Raw genomic sequence first — 22,469 nt, 5'->3', positions numbered from 1 at the left:
ATTTACCAGCAATATTCATCACTTATTTATCTACTTAATACAGTCAGGAGCATAGTTTTACATAGATTTGCCAGAGGAGGACAGAAAAGCCAACAGGGAACAGGAGACAGAGGTTTATCAAGGAAGGAGAAGAGACATGGCAAGAAAAAAGCAATTCTCCTGGCTCTACTGAATTTCTCAGCCCAGTTTGATTGTGCTAAGAAAGGCAAAGCTGCTGCTGCGCTGTACCATTCAGTGCCTGCCTTGTTGAACTCCGCACTGGGCTTCACTGCCGATGCACCCTGGAGAAGTTGGTCCAAAGAGGCATTTGGAGGAAAATCAGTGAATGAATTCTTGCTGTGGAAGGATGTCCTCTGTGGGGTCCTTCCTGCAACAGGAAGAAGCATTTTCATCATCCTCATTCATGATATTTCAGCAGTGCTTTTGAATTCCCTACTTCTCTTTTTGCTGGGCAGGGCTCTTAATTGAAGGAGATTGAAGGGGACATGTATCTCCCACGCAGGGAGAAGCCCCTTAGCTGACTACATGTGATTTTGTAATCTTGAAATAAACCGGGTGGCTTTTTATATTAACATCAATGGTTACAGGACCCAGACTTGTATACAGAATTAAAGAAGACAACAATCCCTGCCCCAGTCAGAGTAGGACTTTCTTTGCTGTTTAGACCATGAATTTATATGGAGAAAATTTTATTATCTAAGCTTGTCAGAGCTTGGAGTTAAAAAACATATCTGTGTGCTCAGGTAAAGTGAAAAAAAAAAAAAGTGTTATTGCTGTTAATCCTGCGAGTGCCTTTTTATCAGTTCAGGGGAAAAATGCCAGTTATAAAAGACATAAAGATTTTGTAATGTTTTTTTCTCCTAGTAATATCATAGAACTCCAGGTTCATTTCAAATCTGTATTCAGCCCATGGTAGTTCTTTCTCAGAGAAAAGGGCACATTTGTTTATTGTTTTACACAGCAACAAAACTGAATGACATTAGAAATGACTGTAGTTTCTCTAGCCTTGGGGACCTGAACTCTTCTGACAGTAGACATCTCTTATCATGGGCTAGAACCAAAAGTAGCTGGGGACAGGGCTGAAGCGGCAGGTATTTGTTCTCCATGCAGGGGCTGAGGCTCACAGCCAGAGGGCAACAGTGCTCCAGGAATAGGGGGAAGTGGAAATGTGCAGAAGCCCTCGGCAAATCTGTTCCAGCAACGGCCTAGAAACGAGATTGTCCTTATTCATTTAATTGATTTGTGTAAATGGATGACACCGTTACTTGTGTGTTATTAAAGCATTAATTTACCCGGTTTCCTTACGTCGTGTTCCTTCCTGCAGTTTGAACATTATTACAGCAGTATCTCTTCAGTAGAAGCATCTCCTAGACGCGGATGGAAATCTTTGGTGGTGTTCATCCTTCAGCTACCTGTCTCCCAGGTCCTTTAATAGAAACTTTGAGTTAAGTGTCGCACTGTCAGTCCTCCCTCTGAACCTACTGTCATTAATACTGAGGGCTTCTCCTATCAGTATTTGTATATCTCACACCTTCGTGGGAAGTATAAGCCTGTTGACGCTGGTGCTAGAGACTTTGGATAGCCAGAGATGCGCAAAGGAGCCTTAGTGCAATTGAGAATCAGGCCTATTTATTTCACTGATCATATCAGCAAGGATCTGGCTAGCTCTTTTTTTATTGTCTGGCACTTAAATTACAGACCTGCCTGCTAGGTTTAGTTCTTATGCTAAAACATCAGAGTCCTGTGTCATGTGAAACTGTCCTGACAAACCGCAGGGAGGTAGAAGGCAGATACTGAATGTGATTAGAATCTGTTGGCTTCGTGGGTTACCACTCATCAGTTCAGACAATCATGCAGATGCCAGCTCTGAAATACACGTACATCTGCGCCTTTAGGTTAACTAACTTTGCTTTATCATTGAGGTAGGCTTCATTAGCTAAGGAATAGTAATTTTGAATGAATTTTTAGTTCATTTTGAATGCTTGTGGAAAATGCAGATTCACTATGCAAAGTCTAGGGTGCATCTCTGCATCTTTAGGGACCTAGGTATCTACCAGGCATGGATTTACTGGAAAGATTCTGGGGTTTTTAGGTTCCCTATTAACATAAGCTGGTACAGCTTGACTCCAAATACTGTGATGCAATTATAATCATATGCCTTCATAGATCCATAATTCAAACTGCAGCTGAATCCATCCTTCTGTGAGATAAATCCCATGTCAGATCCTATAGAACTGGGAAGCAAGCACAGCTCCCTTTTAACACAAATCTACATTTGCATCATAGTTCAATATTAGACAATGGTATGAAGTGAATAAAAAGGTGGTAAGAAAGACTTTTCCACGGCTGTGGCCACAGTTATTTTTTTCCACAAGGGCTTTTGGAAACTGCAGAACAAAGGTGACTATAATCACAGATACCTCGATTCCACCCCATTTAATATCTGAAAAGTTTGCAAAGCACAGCATACAAAACCACAAGTAGCATTTTCAGTTTCTGGCATAGTTGACCTTAAGGTGAAGCTGTTAGTGCTAAAGAAGTTCTGTGGTTACATGTTAAGTCATCTTTTGATTTTTAGAAGGTATGAGCATGGCAATCACTCATCTGACTTAACTGGTTATTTCTATATCTTAAAACAGTGGGATTTTAATAATTTCACATGATTTTATAGTTCTTCCATGACAGTATGTTTGTCAGGTCTGTGTTCGAACTACAAACTTCCTTAAGGGATTTCTTTTCCTTTGATTGTTACCTGTGCTGCAAATAATCTTAGATAAGGGAATTTACCATGAGCTTTGAGCAGGGATGCAGAACTTCTGGAATGAATTTGTATCTGTCTCTAATTAGAGAGAAGGACTTGCAATCCTACTTGACTAAGACAAATAGGATTCCAGTTTAAACCAGTAAAAGTTGCCAGGATAAAACCACCGTCAGTGAGAGCCATGAGACAGGCTGCTTCATACTGATAAAACAATCCCTGCTGATAAATGCTCCACTCTTTTTTGATAGGTACATTATCTATTTCACCTGAGTTCTTTTCAGGCAGGCACAAAATATCATCACTATATGCAAATTCCAATTCCCAGTTACCAGGCAGTGACTCGGCTAGCTGATTGCAGTCTAAAGCTGATGCCTTCCCTGACTCCAGGTTTTGCTATACTGGCTTGTGCTATGGCAATCCAATTGATGCTAATGCTTGTTGATTGCTACAAAGCCTGTTGTGCCAAATTGTAGGCAGCAATTTGTTGTCAGCATCAGTGTTCTGCATGCACCAGCCTGTAGCCAAGGAATTCATTAGATTCCAAGACTGCAGAGGTGAACGGGCGGCTGGTGCATCTGTAGAGAGATACGGAACAGCAATTCATGTCATTTACTGGGATGATATTTCTGTAGGGCCTTAATGAGCCAGATGATTTGCAAAAAAGGGGTACTGATCCCCTCTGAGGCAGATTTCACTGTATTATTTTGGTTTGTTTTCACCTAACTGATTACAGAACATTGTGTGTGTACAGTGTTACAGCTTTTTAATTAGAGTGACACATGATAACTTAGCAATACAGTGCTGCAGTGTTGACAAATGAATTACAAAAATACAGGAGTCCCGCTTGTATGTAAATATTTGTTTTCTCTAAGCAAATCAGAATGGTGTTATTCTTCATTATAAAGTGTATTCTGCAGCTATAGTGTTCTTATTCCAACAAAGATGATTAGAGAAGCACATGGCAGTGGGAGAATAGGCTGGCTGATGCTTCCAAAGCAATTAAGCAACATTCAGTGACTAGCATCTGAGTAAATAGATTGATGAAAATTCAATCAAAAAACTGAGGAAAAGACCTCTTAGGTCATCTACTTCATTGCTGTTTCCTAGAGTCTATTCTCAATTACTTGTTGTAGATATCCCAAACACCACAGCTGCCAAAATGTTCCTTTGGAACAGTTATACAGTCTAATAGATGCTTAGGAGTTTTCCCAAGTGATATGCAGCTTTAATTTTCTTTTGCTTTATGTCATCTTCTTAATTTCTTCTTTTTTAGATTACCTTAAAACATTTTTTTTCTTGATTCAGAAGGAAAAGTTGCAGGCAGGAGTAAAAAGTGGTGACAAAATTCTTCTCAATGTCCTGCTTTTGATAACAAGTATAAGAAATTTAACAAAAATAAATTACAAAATATTCTATCCTTTTTTTTTTCTTTGTCTCATATCTTAGATCAGTACCAGACTTCTTAAAATTGTTTAATAGTGATTCATTAAATTTTTGTTTTAAGCCATCATGCTTTGGTCCAGAAAGGAAAAGGCATTTGAAAAAAGTCTTCATAATGTTAAACATTCTTGTTGTTGTTAATATTATTCTACAAATATCACCTGACAGAGGTGAGGCTGCTGCAGCTCCGTGTCCCCTGACCCAGGCCGTAGCAAGGTTGAGCGTTTGTTCCTGATAGGCACACATATGCATGTACACACAGTACATACATGCATATGTACATGGCTGGTGACACAGATTAGCACAAACAGAAAACACAGCACTCACACAAACAACTGTTGCCTCATCCTGTTCCCCCCTCTGGTTGATCAAGATGAAATCCCATCTGTGGAAAATATGTGCACTGTAAACATACATACAATATTGATCCCACCAGTGCCTGGTCTTAGACACCCAGGGCTGTCCAGTATCTGGCCCCTGGATGCCTTGTCTCCCCAGTTGCTGACAAGCGGACATCCCCACTTGCCTCATACGTAGACATACGCACACATAACAGGTCTCACAAGCAGGTCCAGACCTATATGGCTTTACACCAGTAGCCGTTCCCCCAGACCTCTTGATCTCTCCAATAACCAATTCACGGACCTAGTATCCAGCCCAGACTTATGACCACATCAGCACCTAGCTCCCAAGTCTTTTATCCTACTCATTGGCTTGTCTGGCTTGGTGCTCACCTGCGCAGTATGCACACACTCCAGTCATTCCAGTTGCTGGCAGTGCGGGCACATGGACCCCTGTGACCCGTGGTCTGAGTCCATTTGCTGAGACAGACCACCACACGCACATGCACACAGAACAGATAGCCCCTCACCCAGGAAAATAGAAATGGAGATGCCAGATGCTCTTCCCTGGCATGGCATAATGAGCCCCGTACCCCTGTGTGCAGTAACCCCGCTCAGTGATCTGCAAAGTGATCTGGGGAGAGCCTCCCCTGTTGACGATCTGGTAGGCCTCTCCCCAGCCATGGACTGATGGCTCTCCTGTGACAGCCCTGGGAGGAGCCGGGGCAGGGGCTCCACTGGCTCTGACGAGGTTATTGGGGTTCCTCTGCCTCCTGTTTTTCCTCTCTGCTTTTTTACGTATACAGAGATGAGCCTTTAATCACATAATCTAATGCTGCCCTAATCCTCTTTTCTTAGAATATCAGGCTACTTGATAGCAAGACGTTAAAGATAATAAGCAAAAAAAGTGCTTTGCAAAGAAGTGCCATTTTAAGATCAAGGATCATGTTGCAACTGGAATATTGGAATGGAGTTGGTGGACTCTGTATAGCAGTTCTTAGAAATGGCATCCCATTAACTTCTCTGTTATGGGCTATGGAGAAAGCTTAGTAAAAGGAATAAGAATGATTTTCCAACCAAACAGTCCTCATTACTCAATGGCTAGAAAGTAAAACCACATGTGAATGGAATACTGATTAAAAAGGCTTTTTGTTTGTTTATTTGTTCCACAATAACAATTTTTATAGAGTCTTTGTTTACCTGGAATCAAAAACAATTTGAACTGTTGTTTATTTTTAGTAGAACCAAAGCAAATCTAGTCATAACTAAACCCAAATTGGGACAAAAGATTACAGTTTGGCTCATTGTTTCTAACACATGATTTTTGGTAGCATTTCCTTTTCCAAACAAAAATAGAATTGAAGATCGTAGCCGCCTTTTCCATTACCAAATATGCTGTTAATGCCTTCAGTCGAGAGTTCTCTCAGGGCTGTAAAATTTCCTCTGCAGCTCATGTGATATAGTTTCCAAATACAATTAACTATTTAGCACTTCAGTTTTCTAAGACATGACTGAGACAGCAGTGATTGAACTTAGTTTAGATCTCTGGCTTTTATTATATTTGAGGCTAGAGTTGAACCTGAGAAGCACTGTTAGACTGGGAGGAAGAATGGATAATGCAATAGCTCATGAACTACCTGGTCTGGTTCTGGTCATTTATACTGGGACATATGTAAGGTAACTCTACCCCCCCAGAGAAAGCTAAAGCAGGATGAAGAATCTGTTGTTATATCAATAAAAAATCAGAAATCCTAGTAAACAGATTGAGGAAAATCAAAACTTGTATCAATAGGAGAGAGCATGAGCTAATACCTGTATTTGTTCTTCTGGGTTTTTATGTGACTCTTTCTTTTAATGCTAAAACAGTGATTATGGATATGAACGTCACAGCAATGGGCAGTGTTTACCAGCATTTTGGTATAACCCATCTTCCTTGTCGAAAGATTGTAGCCTTGGACAGAGTTATCTCAACAGCACTGGGTAAGTGGCACACCAGACTTTATTTAGCTAGAGAACCCATACAGACTTGAACCCCATGACAACTACAGATTGCATTTACTATAGGTGTCTCAAAGCTGGCTGAAGCCCTTGGGACCTCTTCACTGAGTTTGTTAGGGTGTACAGTCTGGCACTCCAGATCTCCATCATATATGGTCCAGACCTTTCCCTGAAAAAATGATGCCTTAAAGAAACTTGGGGGTAAAACTGTAAGGCAAAGGCCAGATCATTAAAGTCTCTGAAAAGACTCCTCTTAAAATCATGTAGGATCAGGTGAGGCAGAAATGGTGGAAAACAAATTAGAGGAAAGAGATGAAATTGATGTATATGTGAACTGAAGTAATAGATGGGTAGCTAGCCTGAATGCTGATTATTCTTTGGCCCTTTTGAAGTCAGTAGAAGATGTAGTTTAAGTTAAGATACTGACCTCAAATTTCATTTCTGATGCAAGTGATTAAAGCAAACACAGGAACCCAAACTGTGTTTTGGCATTTTGTACACTCAAAGATAGGCAGAATTTGCTTTTTTCTTCAACTCTCTTATTTTTGTAGCTGTCGAGGGTTACATCTTTAGAGAGAGTTGCCTCACAACTGATGAGAAGTGGAGAGCATGTGAGAAAAGCTGTTAAACTATGCCTAACAGTATAATAATTGAATACAATTCCATACTGTATGTGTATAACATTTATTTATAACTTTATAGTTATTTAACATGTAACATAGATCATCATATAATTTTATGTTTTAGGCAATTTATTAATACGTGGTATATAGGTGTGCTACGCAGGAAAATGTTACATGCCATTAACAACAGTATTGACTACTTGTATGTTAGGCACATGGGGAATGCGTGGCTGAGACAAATGCTAAAATATATTTGGGAATCTGTTTTCTTCCAATCTCCTTGGTCTAAAGAAACCTCAGAAATGCCTCCCTGTTCCCGGTTAACCCTGTTATGCTTCCTGTCAGCATCTTGCACAGATTTCTCTTTTCCTTTGCAGATACCGGAAAGTTGTTTCTAATAACTGCACGGATGGTGTGAGAGAACGGTACACAGCAAAACCACAGCAATGTCCTGGCAAAGCCCCCCAGGGCCTTCGCATAATCACATCTGACGGCAAACTGACAGCCGAGCAAGGACACAATGTCACTTTCCTGGTGCAGCTGGAAGAGGTAGGCTCTATTTTTATGTTGCATCCCAGGCCCCATGGGTGTATTTGAGTCTGATTCATGCCAGACAAAGTTTGTAAAATGGTAAAGAGGTAAACCAAGAGGGTGTGGAATAAAGTCAGTCAGCTCCACGATGTAGCTGGGGTGGTGTATGCTCAAAAAGGTAATGGATGATGTATGGAGATTATAAGACTGAAAGTGTGTTGTGTTGCTGGGAGAAGTTGATAAAAACTGGGAACTGGTTTGGTTTGGGAATTTCACAGTAGAACTGGAGAGTGCAGGTTTGAATCCTAATCCCCAACCTTACCTGTGCTTTTGACCTCTTGCTGTGTTTGAAACTGAATTTCCATTTTTACTTGCCACTGTCTTTCAACCAAACATGGCTAAAAGTACATGTGCAGATCTGTCCCTGTCACACAAGTTGGTACATATTGTTTAGGCATTTGTGGATGAAATCTCAAGATGTCATCAGCAGCATTAAGTCTGAAATTGATTGCAAATGTGAAGCTGATTCAGACTCTGATCAGAGCTTGTGTTTTTGTTACATCTGTAACTTAACTTGGTATTTCACTGTTCTGCTCCCTCCATTTCTGAATCCTTAGAAAATATGTTTAAAAACTTTTCACCTGTTTTTATTCCTCAGCACTTCTTCATCTATGTTTAATTGTAGGATCCCAAACAATAACATTCACGAAGTAGCTATTTTCTCTTTTTCCCTAATCCAATTTGATTTCTTTAACTTTCTACCCTTTTTCCTGTGTAGCTAGCCAATAAAACCTAAAACAGCTATGCTTTTACACTAGGGTACAATGTACATCCCTTAATTAGAGTATTCATGGAAATTACTTCTGGGTCTCTCCATAGTAAATGTCATCTGTAGTGGGGAAAGAGAAATGAGGATGACCTCTGGAGCTGAGTTTTGTAGGGGGTGTGTTGGGGTTTTTACATCTGTATTATTGATGCTTTCCCCAGTAAACAGGTGTCCTGATTTGTAAAGGCAATAACATATAATAAATCATATCTAACCTGAAGCAGTTGTTTGACCTGAATGTTCATTTTCTCCACAATGTGGTCACTTTATTTCAGTAGTGACAGTCACACAACATTGCTATTGTAGATGCTGTCATAACAGTATAAACATATAGTTTCAGCTGGATAAATTATTGATTTCTGTGTTTAAAGATGAAGAATAAAAAGTCCAAAACAAGATTCAAAGTCTCCAGGCTTTTAAAAAAAAAAAAATCAAGAAAGATGTTGTTATATACCCCCAAAAAAGTGTTCATTGCATCGCCTTTCTACTCTCAGCAAAGTTTTGAAACAGATTGAGAGAAGGAGATGGGTAATCTGAGAATTCAGTCACAAAACTATCCAAGAATTATGCCAATAGTCAGAGGGAGAGACAATTCCCACACCCACAGTGTGGGAAACTCAGGGCAAATGTCCTGCTCGTCCTGCTCTGAGCATTTGAATTCACATATGCTGTAAGAATGCCCTGACCACTCTGTTATACAGGGATCTCCTGTGAATTGTTCTGTCTTTTCTGTTGATTCTGATCTTTTTTGATAACCCTGCTTCAGTATTCACCAGAGTCTGAAAGCAACACCTTCTCCATTAGGAGATGGAGTCTTCCTCATGCTGTGTATCAGGGAGTACATAAAGTATGTTTTGATGAGTGAGTCAGCTTCTGTGGAGATCTTAAAGGGGGGCCTTCTTTCAGTATATCTGATAAGGAAGAGGTTAGGAATTGCTCTGAGGGCTGAAACAATATTGATCAACCCCCAGCCTTTCTGATTACTCTCCCTGCTAGATGAATCTTGACCTCCTGCTCCTAGATTTGTCAATATAAAGAGTTTACAGAGCAACCAACAAAACTTTTGGGTGAATTTGACCCAATCTGACAATGACTTTGGACTGCTGTTGCAGCAAAAGAAATATTCAACAAAGAAGAAAATTTGCCCAGCTATATGCAAGCTATAGGAGAATAAACTGTGGTTATAGCAGCATAACTGTATATACACTAAAGCATTTACTGAATTAACTGTTTCAGTAACAAAAATCACACCACTCACTAGAAAAGTTAAACAACCCAGCAAAAGAACAACCACCCTTTTATGGAATAGATATTGATTTCACAGAATCACAGAATAATTGAGCTTGGAAGGGATCTCTGGAGATTGTTTAGTCCAACCCCACTTCTCAAAAGGAAGTTTCTTTCCCTTGCAAACAAGGCAGAGGTATCACAAAACAAGAACTTGCCATTTTCTGTTTAGCTCTGCCCAGCACAGGTATACAGCATAGTACAATCCAGGATGTTCAGCATCCACAAAATCTGCGCCACTCCATTTTTGCTGAAGAGAAGGCATCAAGCAAGTTGAAAAGGGCTGGATATATCTGTGTATGCACATGCAGTTTTTCCCAATGGTATATGAAGAAAGTGTGTCCTATTCAACCCTTGCCCCCTGGAGTGGTGGTCAGTATTTTTAAGTGCTTGACCCTGGTGGGGACTCTTCCTTTAGCCTGCGTCACAGTTAATATCTTTTAGGATGGAAAAAAACAGCGGCCTTTGCTTATGTTGTAGTCCCTTTGCATCTTAACATCTCCTGTATCCCTCCGAGACAGTTTGTTTGAAGCCTTCAGATCTGCAGAGCTGCTCCATACACTGCAGCCTCCCAGCTCTCTTTTTTCATGCCTATATTCCACTTGACCTGCAGGAAAAAAAAACAATAAGAAGCTGGTGAGCCAAGGTACGAGAGTTCGTTTGAGATTTGTACTCCTGTTATCTTTCTAGGGTTTTCTGCTCCATCTAAGGACCCAGTGGTGTCTGAAAAGAAGAACAAACTGCAGAGGCAGGCTCACTGGAGGCCCTGAAAAGTCACTGCATCTCTGTAGTGGAGGCGTTTGCTAAGAGGGGAGGGAGAGGTAAATGGCGGCAGTAAAAAACTGTTTTCACTCAGGTGTGGGATTCAGGGGCAGGAACTACAGCGCAGGGGTTTCTTGTAGAGCCTGCTTGTGCCTGTGGTGATGCTGAGGGCCGGGACTGTGTCATTCTGACAATGACACAATGTCAGTAAAAGATATCTGAAGAGAAATACAAAGACAAGGCATTCAGAAGTGTTCTGCTATTGAAGAAAACACAAAAGGAAAATAATCACTGAAGTCTGTGCAAGTGAAGAGGGGGCAGGCACAAAAACCAGCAGTGTGTAGAGCATTGCTGATTTCTGAGAGCTGGGATTCTGGCCCAGTTTCTCTAACCCTGACTCACATGAAATTTTCCTGTGAAGCATTTATATCTGGCAGCATATAAATATCATTAAAAGCAAAAACAACCAACAACTCATATTTAAATGATCTGAATGTAAGAATGCTTTCCAAAGTGGTCTAATTTTCCTGTCACCTTTTAGGGTTTCTGTATAACTTCTTAAAAACTTTTTGCAAAGTCACCTTGCACTTAATATCTTTGGTCCTATTATTGGAAAGGTTTGTCCAGGTTAGTTCTCCTATTAATCTGTGTGTAATCATCATGATATTCTTACTGGGTGACAACAGCCAGGAAGCATCAATATTTCCTTTTATAATTCGCATACGTCCCATTGTATGAAGCATTATGGAAGTTTTTAATAAGCAGAGCACAATACTTACTTACACTGGTAATTTTGCTCTTAAATTTCCATTGAGCTAAGAGGATAGCAACAGCATCTCTGTCAATAAATGGCAGCACAGGAGAAAACTAGTTATGCTTAAAAGCAAATTTTCCTATTGCCTCAAAATGCTGCCAGTTTAAAGGTTAATCCTTTGCCCTGGCCAGGGCTGTATGCACAGACCCATGGCTGGTACCTCTCACACTGCAGTGTTCAACAACAGAGTTGTTTCTCAGCCTAAACAACCTGAATCCTTACTTCATTTTTGCACAGCAACAAAAGAAACCCAAATCCAAAAATTACAAAGACATTTTCCTACTGAAGTTCTTCAATCCAATGTCCCTGACATATTTTGCCGCTCTGTTGTAGAAAATAGAGGAATTTTATTAAGTGGGTGTTGTTTCTGCGTGCCTTCCTCATCGCATGGTCATGTAGGTCTCTTGCCTATCACAAACCCAATTGTTATTTGTGTGTTTGAGTTATTTGTATGAACATCAGACACTTGTGCTTGCTGTACTGCTTCAGCAGAGACACTGAAAGCTGCAGCCTCCAGAACAACGCTATTCAGCACAATGGCTTTCAAACTTGTTTCATCTGATTGCTCATACATCTTTGCTGAGGAAATGGACGGTAAAGACATTCAGGGTGGAAAGGTTCAGGGCTTTGGCTGTTTCATTACAGATAATTCACAGAGAAAGTGCCTCCTTTAATTTATTTTTTGTCTCGATAAAGTGACAGCCAAAAGTCTTTGACATTCCACGTCTGCCTCAGTTCTCACTTGACAAAGTCACTCCACTGGGAGTAGATTTTGGCTTGCTTTTGACTACTTGTGCTGTTATATGATGCTTGGATTAGACTAATGTGTGGGGAAAGCTCATTTGTTCCTACAGTTCAGGCCATGGTCTAGAATTCAGGCAATCTGAACTAATTCCTGAACCACACTCTGAGCTCTTTCTGCTTGACCTTGAGTAAGAAACTTAACCTGTCTGGTTTTTTATTCCCACATTTGAAAATAGAGCTTTGCTTTCTCCCTGATGCCTTCCATAGTTTTCATTTTTGTGCTTAGTGCTCATAAGGCCAGACAACTCTCTCTTACCATGTGAATATACAAATGGAGCCCTGAATTTCCTAAAGACTATGGTTTTCTGTAATGACAATGTTAATATATGGCTGTACAAGGTGCGTTGTATCTCAGGTACATTTAATGAGCTTGGGGACCCTGCTGAGGGGGACAATACCATTAGCATTTCCCACCTCAGCACTGTCATTTGGTGCAATTCAGAATTCAACTCAGCTGAAGTCTCTGGAGATAAGCTTAGCATTAGGATTGTTTTGACTGTTCATGTACCCAAATTAAAGATGCAAAGCTAGTAGTACTTAAAAGCATAGTCTGTATTTTTTTGTGGTATCCTACTGTGTTCCCTCTTTTGATATCACAAGTTAGTTAGTAATGATTACAAAAATATGAAACCTTCATCCTAACTTTCAACGCACATGCTGAATCATGGCTGCTTATCTTAGTAACACCACCACATTCCTGTTAATAACACACAGATGAAAGATCAGTACATCCCCTCCCCCATGCCACTGTCATCTGAATTATAACTGCGTTTTCTGTGTTACTCATGATGACAAGCTGGTTGGGAGAAATCAGAGCCTTTCATGCATTTTTAAATTCACTGCTGAAATTCCATGAAAATGTGTGAAAGTTGACCTCACCTTCATGATGACACACAGCACTACAGTCTTCTAATGCACCTCCAGTCACACAAGTTGAATTATTCTGAATAATCCTGAGAGGCTGTACTTATTGATTCCCGTGGAGCACAAAAGATCTAGTCCTGTAGAAAAAGCTCATAGCTGAGTCGAGCTGGTACAACTGGCAGTCAGAATGAATGATTTGATTAATACAATTAATGTTTTGGTGTAGAAAAAGAAGCACGTGTGAAAAGTATCAAGCTATTTGCTCTGATAAAAGACATTTCAGTTTCTGATTTTAAAAAGTTAAGAGCATCTCACTGAAAGCAGGAATTTACACACGAAAGCATATTTTTCAGTACTTGATCAAGTTGGACTGGAATTTCTGTTTAAAATTAAGCATATGCTTTAAACAGACCTAGACTAAAGGTATCCCATGCATAAATGTTCAGTTGCAATGGAAATATCTTTGATGGACGTTTTCTGATGGTGACAGGAAAATGCCAAAGAGGAAAAAGGGTTAATCTAAAGAAAGCACAAAACATTAATCCATGAAGACAGTCCAACAACAGCAGCATCTCTCTTGCAAAGGATAATTAAATCCATTATCAACATCTGTAAGGAAGACGCACAAGTCGGTGCATAATTGAAGACTTAAAAATTAAATCTGAAACATGGGAACCAAAATTAAAAACCTTGAACTGTGTTTCATTGTTTTAATAATTCCATTTAGATACAAATACTGGCACTCAATAAGGAAAAATTCATTATTACAGCCTTCTGGGCAAGATTCAGAGGGAGTGTTTGAGAGAGAATCCTGCTAGGTAGGTCTCACATGCACCAAAATACTGAGAGCTGCATAAAAGTAATCAAAAAGTAAAAAATATTGTTGCAAACTGTATGGGCTGTTTCTTGATATACCCTGAGGCTGGAACCATCACACAGTTTTTTGGAAGCATCCAGGTCTTGTGTACACTCTAGACTTTTATTCTTTTGGCAAGATACAGGAAAAATGTGCATTTGGCTTGGGGGCGGGGAGGGGAAGGAGGGAGGGGAATCTTTTATTTATGCTTGGAAACCCCCTAGACGTTTAATGAGAAAATCCCTTAGAAAACAGTAAATTTCTGATTTACATTTTAGTATCAAAGGTTGTATAGGTGAAGAGCATACTATGGGGCCTTGGGAAACTTGTTGTCAATTCCTAGGGCTTCTTTTCAGGCTAAAAGGAGTATTCGTGCTTAAAGTTCAGCATACGCTAAAGACTTTGGCTGGACTAAAGCCTTTATCAAGATTGCAGTGTACTTCTTCAGGTTATATCCAAGCTTGTGCATATTGCATATACCTAGTACAAGGTAAAAAATATCCATCAAAAGTACTTTCATTTTTTCAGTTATTGTAATTGGTTGCTGACTAGCTTAGTGTGTTTAAAATACAGGAGCTGAATGCAGAGATATCACCACAAGCAGCCAACCTGGCAAATTTCTCCCTTGATGCCTAAGAGCACTGGCATTAAACACCTCTTGCAATGAAGGCCAGAAAGGCTGCCCAAAGATAGCTCAGTGCTGATTGCATCCAAGTGCTTCGCTGTGGCTACAGAAGTAAGGCAGGGAGTTTTGTGTCTGCCTTAATCAAGCTAAAAGCTTCAGAAAACCCCTATCATGTAGTATTAGACTTGTCAAAATGACAAGGAGAAGCTGGAAAAAGCAACAGGAGAGATTTTTGCAAGATGTATGTATATGCGTCAAATTGTTGCAAAACAAAACTTCTCTTGGTAAAGCAGCCACTTGCAAATGGCTCTGGAGAGCTGCCTGAGACACAGACAGCTGGAGTTCATGTAGATCAGGTGTGGGCTGTATGGGAAATGTTTTGATTTTGGCGCACCTGCTTTCTCTTCCTGTCTTATACTACCCGTGCTCTTACCTGGCACAGATAAAACATTAGAACAAGTCAAAACACAGACTCTTTGTTTTCCTGACTCTTTTCTCTCCCGTCCTAAGCTAGAATTTTAAATGTCAGCTTTTCAAAATGTGGCATTTTCAGAGGATTGTTATAACCTGGATCTTACTGAATGGAAAATGTATTTCCAGTTCAAAGGGTTTTAAAACAAAACAGGAAAGGCCAAGACAAATGAAAAAGACTGGGGGAACAGCAGCTGAAGCTCTTCTCCAATTACATTTTCAGATGTTTCTGTCAGCATCTTTTCTCCCTAGGGAATTTGGAAGAAAAGTTGAAATCTAAATCTTGCATGCCTTAGAAATGGCTCCCTTCCCTGGCAGCACCTGTAGACACCATGGGTTTCATGGCTATGGAGAAAATGAAGACAAGAGGAAAAACACTCATTATAGCAAAAATTCTGACACTTGCAGAATCAGGGCTGTTCTAAAATGCTGTCACCCTTTTCATCTTACTCTGCTACCTCAAATACGCAGAGGAATATACCTCAACCTGAAATGTACTTCAACTGCATGACCTCAAATATACTCAGAGATGATAAAGCCAGCAGGGTCACTATAGTGGTGCAGTTTTAACCATGTGAACAGCTTTTGTCCCAGCAGTATGGCTTTACTGAAAAATGTTTGAAGACATCATCTCTTTTTTAGTAACAAAAGATGACTAAAACCCTAGTGATGATGGACCTAGGGGAACTGGGAGAGCCTCTAAGGGTACTTCAGAGATCTCTGTCTTTGATCTGAGTCCAGCACCATGCTTGAGAGACTATATTCCCCCTCTGAAAAGGGTTCAGAGCTGAGGAGCTCATGTACACTCACTTCTGTCTGTGGAGGCATATCCCATTTGATGCCTTCTGTTGGCTCGGTCAGTCAGGAGTGCTCAAGCCACTGCATCATGTTTGAAACGGTACATCTTCTTTCACGTAACTCAGCTCAACAAAGGACATAATTCTGTACTCAAGACCATCACCTGTGTTCCTAATGAGGAATGTTCCTTCATGAGGACTGGCATGATCCCCCTAGTTTGATCCTCTGTGTAACACAGGTAGGAGCCCTTGCCTCAGTGATTTGTGTCTCGAAGAACGTAAGCAGGTGCCAAGAGCTTTGCTGAATGGAGGCCTTAGTAGTTTGCATTGCTCAAGCACCTTTCTCAGGTTTGACAATATGTCATTGAAAGCTCCAGATGTTACCAAGTTAATCGCTAAGAGAAACTTAGTTAAGAACTATCCAAGGGCAACCTGCAGCTGGGTTAACATGCAAGATCCCCGTGTTTCTTTCTAAAGGGATATTCAGGTTGGCCTTCTCACTAATGTCTCAGCACCTCAGGGGTCCTTTTCCCTTGCTGGTGCTCTCAAGAGGAGAACAGGGAGTTGCTGTCTGTACCTTCAAGACACCAGGAGGGAGATGGCATGAGGTATCTGTATGAATCTCCAGACATGTGCCTCTGTCAGGGGATGTCTTTCCCCTGCCACACCTTCAGTCTGGGATCCTCTAGAACAGAGCAACGCAGTTATTTTTGTCTCATCCATTTGGAAGAAACTGAACTTCCAGCAGGGTGCCAGGGCAGTGTAAGGACTACAACTTCAGCCTATAAAAACAGAGCATCTGGAAAAATTTGTCTCTCTTGCCATCCCCAGGTATAGCTCTGCTCCTCCTGCTTTCCATTCAGGCAAGCCTCCACTGTTTATGCCTTCACAACAAGTTATAAAAAGACTGAGAGAACATGAGGAATATAAAGCTTGTGTTACAATTCCCTCCCATACTCACACACACGCATTTCCCTTTCTGATGTGGAATCCTGCCTGATGTCAACTGTTTACATGGGTACCTTTCATTCCAGTTGGGCATCCACAGGACTGTTTCTCTCTCAAGGGAAAAGAAAAAAAAAAACAAAAAACAACAAAAAAAAAGGAAAAGGAAACCAAACCAAAGTAAATTAAATGTCCTTTCAGCCAATTTTATGAACTGCCCTCAGCTATTAATTTACCGGCATTCTTCCAGACAGTGACAGCTGCTTCAGCACGCCAGGCTGTGGAGTGAGCTGCTCCATGGCAACAGTCAGCAAGCATGAACCTACCCAGCATAAGCATCATGCAGAGCCACTGAGGGGGACTTTCAAAAAGAGCAGGAATGCTTAAAGTTAAGACAATGTACTGCATCTTACCTGAAAGGGAGAGGATCTATAGCAGTCACAGTTGTTATATAGGTCAGTGTAGGCTGTGGAACTATTCGGCTGTCAGAAACTGCCCTTACCATAGGCATATCACTGCCTCAAGATATGAGAAATCTTACAGGTGTTTCTAGTGTGTAAGACATAGATTATAGTGATTTTTTTGTATACAAGTGTGACTCCTTTGTCTTTTAAACAGGCTTGCAAGAAAAAAAATTGCTTTTCGTCTGTAAAGCAGAATAAGGAAATTACATCACTCCCCTCTTTTGGGTTTTAAAAGCCTTTTAGGGCTGGATGACTCTGACGCTCAGTTTGATGAAGCTGCATACACCAAGCTGGAATTCAGTTTCAGGAGTGGAAGATTAAAACCTGTCTTAAGATTGTTTCACATTAGCAGATCCCTGATATCCTTGGCTTTTGGTTTGTGGTGGGGTTTTTTGTTTGTTTTTTTGTTTCCCAACTGTGATTTTCATTTATTTATTTATTGTAATTTATTGTAATAATTCTGAAACGTGCTAGATTAGCAGCCCAGGAGACTAACGTCACAAAGTGGCAGTCTGAATTACACCACAAACCCACTCTGCTGGGACTATCTCTAGGCAGGAGGAGAAGAGTTTAGTCAGCTCTTCATTAGCCCTTCCCTTCTGAGGCAGGCACAAAGGGTCCCACTTAGTGTCAGTAGTATTGGTAGCTGTTCTGAAATAAATACAAATCCAGCTCATTTTAAATCAGGCACTGAGCAAGTCATAAGCTGCTGTAAGCTGTCATTATCATGTGAGGCTGAAGCGGTTCTTTTGACACCCCACGACTTCAATATAGTTGACCCTTCCCTGAGGACTTCTCAGTTTTATCTTTCTGCTTTTTATGGTTTTAAATACAGAAGCTCACAATGTGGGGCGTTCCAAAGACTCCTGAGGCAATCTCAATAGCTACCCATGTCCTGAGCGCTTGCTGAGATGAGCACCATTCCACACTACAGCCCTGCTCTTCACTATAAGGAAACCCAGGGGAAGGAGCCAGTATATTTTCCAGAAGATCCCCTAGTCCCCTGGTGATTAGGAAAGCAGGGCTACAGCACACACCTTGGAGGACACCTTCTTCAACGTGCAGCTGAGTCAACCTCAAGAGGGGGGGTCACTTTCTCTTTGCTGACTACTGAGCAAGTTGGTGAAGTGACCACCTTTCCTCTGGTAACATCAGACTTTGTGACTATCCTCCAGTTGTGGTCTAGGTCACCCCACCGATCCAGCCTTTCTCAAAAACAGCAGAGTCTATTCTGACCCTTTCTCTATTCTATCACCACAGGGAGACCTCCAGAGATCCCTCATTCAGGTGGATTTTGGAGACGGCATCGCTGTGTCGTATGCCAATCTCAGCTCAACAGAAGATGGGATCAAGCACATCTACCAGAATGTGGGCATATTCCGAGTGACCGTGCTGGTGGAAAACAGTCTGGGATCTGACAACGCTGTCCTCTACCTGCATGTAACGTGTATGTATGTTCATACTCATTGTTAGCTTCTGTCGTTCTTTAAAAAATTATTACTTGTCCTTAGAGATGACATCTGGGGCTTTGCAGCTGGGAGCAGAGTGATGGGCTATGATAAGTGTTTGTCTGTCCTCCAGCAGAGGACTCCAGACTGAGAGGGGCCACAGGCAATAGTGACATTTGCTTTTTAAACCATGTTCAGCCTTTAATTTTGGGTAGTCTAATTTGGGACACCACAAAGGAGTGTCCAGCCTTTCTGAAATGCACCTTCATTAGCATGTTTTCACTTCCAGAAAAACAAAGACATCCAGGATCTTTAATCACTTTTAAAAGCCTTGACTTTTACTTTGTACATCTGTTTTGCCCTCATACTCATTGTTAGCTTCTGTCGTTCTTTAAAAAATTATTACTTGTCCTTAGAGATGACATCTGGGGCTTTGCAGCTGGGAGCAGAGTGATGGGCTATGATAAGTGTTTGTCTGTCCTCCAGCAGAGGACTCCAGACTGAGAGGGGCCACAGGCAATAGTGACATTTGCTTTTTAAACCATGTTCAGCCTTTAATTTTGGGTAGTCTAATTTGGGACACCACAAAGGAGTGTCCAGCCCTTTCTGAAATGCACCTTCATTAGCATGTTTTCACTTCCAGAAAAACAAAGACATCCAGGATCTTTAATCACTTTTAAAAGCCTTGACTTTTACTTTGTACATCTGTTTTGCCCTCTAATGAAATACAACCACATCTGGGATGGAAACCAGTGCATTTCAGTCTTTCTGTTGTCATAGGAACCAAAATCTTGGTGTTAAAGAGTATTACAAGAAAAAATATTATCTTCACATTGCTCTTCTGCTGTTCTTTTTAACCTTTTTATACTTCAGCTGTCTCTGGTTTACAACTGAAATATTTCTCAAGTCCTTGCATAAAACCAGCAATGTGTTCTTTCATATTTATTCTAGCGCATGGTTATGAACCCAAAGGGTCAACCTATTATTGAAATTTTGTAACATCCCTAATGGATTTTGTTCGGGGCTATCGTTTTCTTTATACAATGGGGTTTTTTTTGTCAATTATTTATGTTTTCAACTGTGTGCCTCTGTGCTAGATTAACTGAAAAAAAGGAAATTCCAAAACTTAAAGTTATGATTACAGAAATACCACTTACCCTCTACCAAATTAACTCCACATATCGTCTAGATAATTTAGCACATTCAATATACTTTAACTCTAGTTTTGGAGTTACTTCATACAGCATAAAAGCAGCTGCCTCTTCAGGGGAAGAGGGCAGCTCTTTAATGGTGCACCGTCATATCAACGGATGGGAGCAGTGGGAGGTATAGCTGTGGGAAGTAGGAGGTTTATGAGGCAGCACTAGAGAAGCAGGAGCAAATATCTCCCTGAATGCCTCCCTTCAAAAAGACCTTTGGTTCATGATCATAGTGTACCATTTATGATTCCCTAACCTGATAGATCCCGGTCTGTGGCAAACTTTTATGTCACGTAATCCTTCAGCACACCACGTGTTTCAAAAAATCATAATACCTTGCAAAAGTAACTGTACGCATAAATTAGCTTATTGTGAAGTGCAGGGTTTTGATTTGAGGGCTTAGCCTATACCACTTCTGTGCTGAGGCACTGGTGCATCAAGGTAAATTCTCAGCTTTTAGGTGACTACCGATTAATTTATTTTTTTTAGTTATTTAAGTATCACCCTAAGTAGGGTAGAGAAAAGGACCTCGGCTCAGAATAGACTTTTATACACTTCTGTGTAATTTCTTCGGTTCTGGAGTCATATTCTAGTTTGCCTCCCTGTGTGTGCTTGGGTAATTATCACGGGAGCTGCTGCAGGCTCTGAATGCAGAAATCCCCCTCCCACTGCTGCTGGTTATGAAAGTCAGCTCAACAGGAGCCGTCATCTTTTTTTTTTTTTTTTTACTCTTTGTAAAGGTCATTGGAAACAAATGGAGAAGTGTTTTGGTGGTTGATATTTCACAGGAGGCTCTGACAGCCTCATGCGAGCAGGTTTTGTAATCATTCGCTGTTTGACAAGAGACGATTCCATGGGGACCATTGCAAACCCTCAGCCTATCTGCAAAGTAATGAGGCCACATGAAGCAGCAACTGCTTTCTCATGCAACAACCACAAAATGGGAGGAGAAGGCAGGTGTCCAGCCTTCACTCTCACTCATAGTGGCTTTCTGGCTTATAGCTGTTTTAATCCGTTTTCTTGACACATTGAAGGCTTAAGAACTATTTTGATTGTTTTAGCAGTACAAGAAACAGTGAGTAAGTTCATGTGACTTAGCAGCTGATAGTGTATGTTTCTGTGTTGTGTGTAGGTAATGCCAGCATGGGACTTAAATACTGAGTGATCATTGCAGCCAGGCCCAGATCATACACGCCTGACCCCCTGGAGAAGTGACAGCTGTAAGGGACATGTCTCACCTTTCTCTACATGACAAGAATTAGGGACTTCAAAACGGGTTGCAGACCGAGCATGGTGCCACTCAGACTAGCAATAGATTTGCTGAGGACAGAGATGTACAGTAAATCCAGTCCCCTCCAGAACCTAACACCCAGATCCACAAAAGCTTCTAAATCCTATTTAAATGCTTGCATTGCCACTCAGCTCTCTGCTGAGTATTCTGCTTGGGGTGTATGAGCTTGGCCTTTGGGGAGTTTTGTAAAAATACCTGTCCTTACAATAGACCCGCACACTGTATTGCTAAGATCCACAGAAAAGCAGTGTGCAGCCTGAACATCCAGAGAGTTTTAGGAAGGGCTACTAACTGGGTGACCCCTTGTTACAGGGTTGATTTACATGAGTGTGTGCAGCCAGATCTGGGCTTTTCAACACCCTTCCCTACCAGCGGCCAGCAGCCTTGCTGAGGGGAAAACTGCAGGCACTGAACCACGGTGCTTATGATCTCAAAGATCAGAGTAAAGCCTCCACCCGGTGCCCTTCTTACCCTGCTGCAGCCATGGGGCCAGTGCACAGTAGCAGTGCCTTTGCTGCACTTGGTCCAGGGATCCGGAAATGCAGGTTATTGTGAGGCAGGAGCATTTTGGGGTGTGTAGAAAATAAATTGTATATTAACTGCTTCTCCAGCCAACAGGCTGTCTCTGAACTGTCCTGACAGGTCAAAAATTTCCCCTGAAAAGTCAGTTAAGCATTCGTCTGAATGCTTCAGAATATCACCTGCCTAAGCAAACCTTTTGAAAAGCTTCTCCCTTTCTCTTCTCTGGGGCTTGTACACAGTTTTTTTTCCTGGGGCAGGTGAAGGTCTGTAGTCTCCATGGCTCTGCATGAAGCTCAGAAATTAATTCTCTTGAATTCTTTTCAAACTTAGCTGGGAGGAAGCAGTCTCCTACCAAGCTAAGAGCCTATCCAGAGTGAGCTATCCCCATCTGCTGGCCAGATAATAGTTCAGCATTTCAGCCACTTTGACCCACGTATTGGGTTTGCGTGGCAAGGTTTTGGTAGTGGGGGGGCTACAGAGGTGGCTTCTGTGAGAAGCTGCTAGAAGCTTCCCCTGTGTCCGATAGAGCCAATGCCAGCTGGGTCCAAGATGGACCCACCGCTGGCCAAGGCTGAGCCCATCAGCGATGGTGGTAGCACCTCTATGATAACATATTTAAGAAGGGGAAAAAAACTGTGCAATTGCAGCCAGAGAGAGGAGTGAGAATATGTGAGAGAAACAACTCTGCAGACACCAAGAAGGAGGGGGAGGAGGTGCTCCAGGCACTGGAGCAGAGATTACCCTGCAGCCCACGGTGAAGATCATGGTGAGGCAGGCTGTCCCCCTGCAGCACATGGAGG

General features: G+C 41.3%; 1 protein-coding gene across 1 annotated transcript in view; it reads left to right on the top strand.

Moving 5' to 3' along the window:
* Positions 1-22,469, top strand: part of LOC103897901 (VPS10 domain-containing receptor SorCS1) — a 217,192-nt gene that overhangs the window by 167,154 nt on the left and 27,569 nt on the right. Inside the window, exons 17-19 of the mRNA XM_009278079.1 lie at positions 6,409-6,522; positions 7,541-7,712; positions 18,470-18,656. Of these exons, the coding sequence (XP_009276354.1) occupies positions 6,409-6,522; positions 7,541-7,712; positions 18,470-18,656 (473 nt within the window). The remainder of the gene's footprint in view (positions 1-6,408; positions 6,523-7,540; positions 7,713-18,469; positions 18,657-22,469) is intronic.

The sequence above is a fragment of the Aptenodytes forsteri genome, unplaced genomic scaffold, assembly GCF_000699145.1.
Source record: "Aptenodytes forsteri isolate BGI_AS27 unplaced genomic scaffold, ASM69914v1 Scaffold15, whole genome shotgun sequence".
In the NCBI taxonomy this organism is placed as follows: Eukaryota; Metazoa; Chordata; class Aves; order Sphenisciformes; family Spheniscidae; genus Aptenodytes; species Aptenodytes forsteri.
Note: the sequence above shows the minus strand (reverse complement) of the source record. Positions and strands in the feature narration are given on the sequence as shown.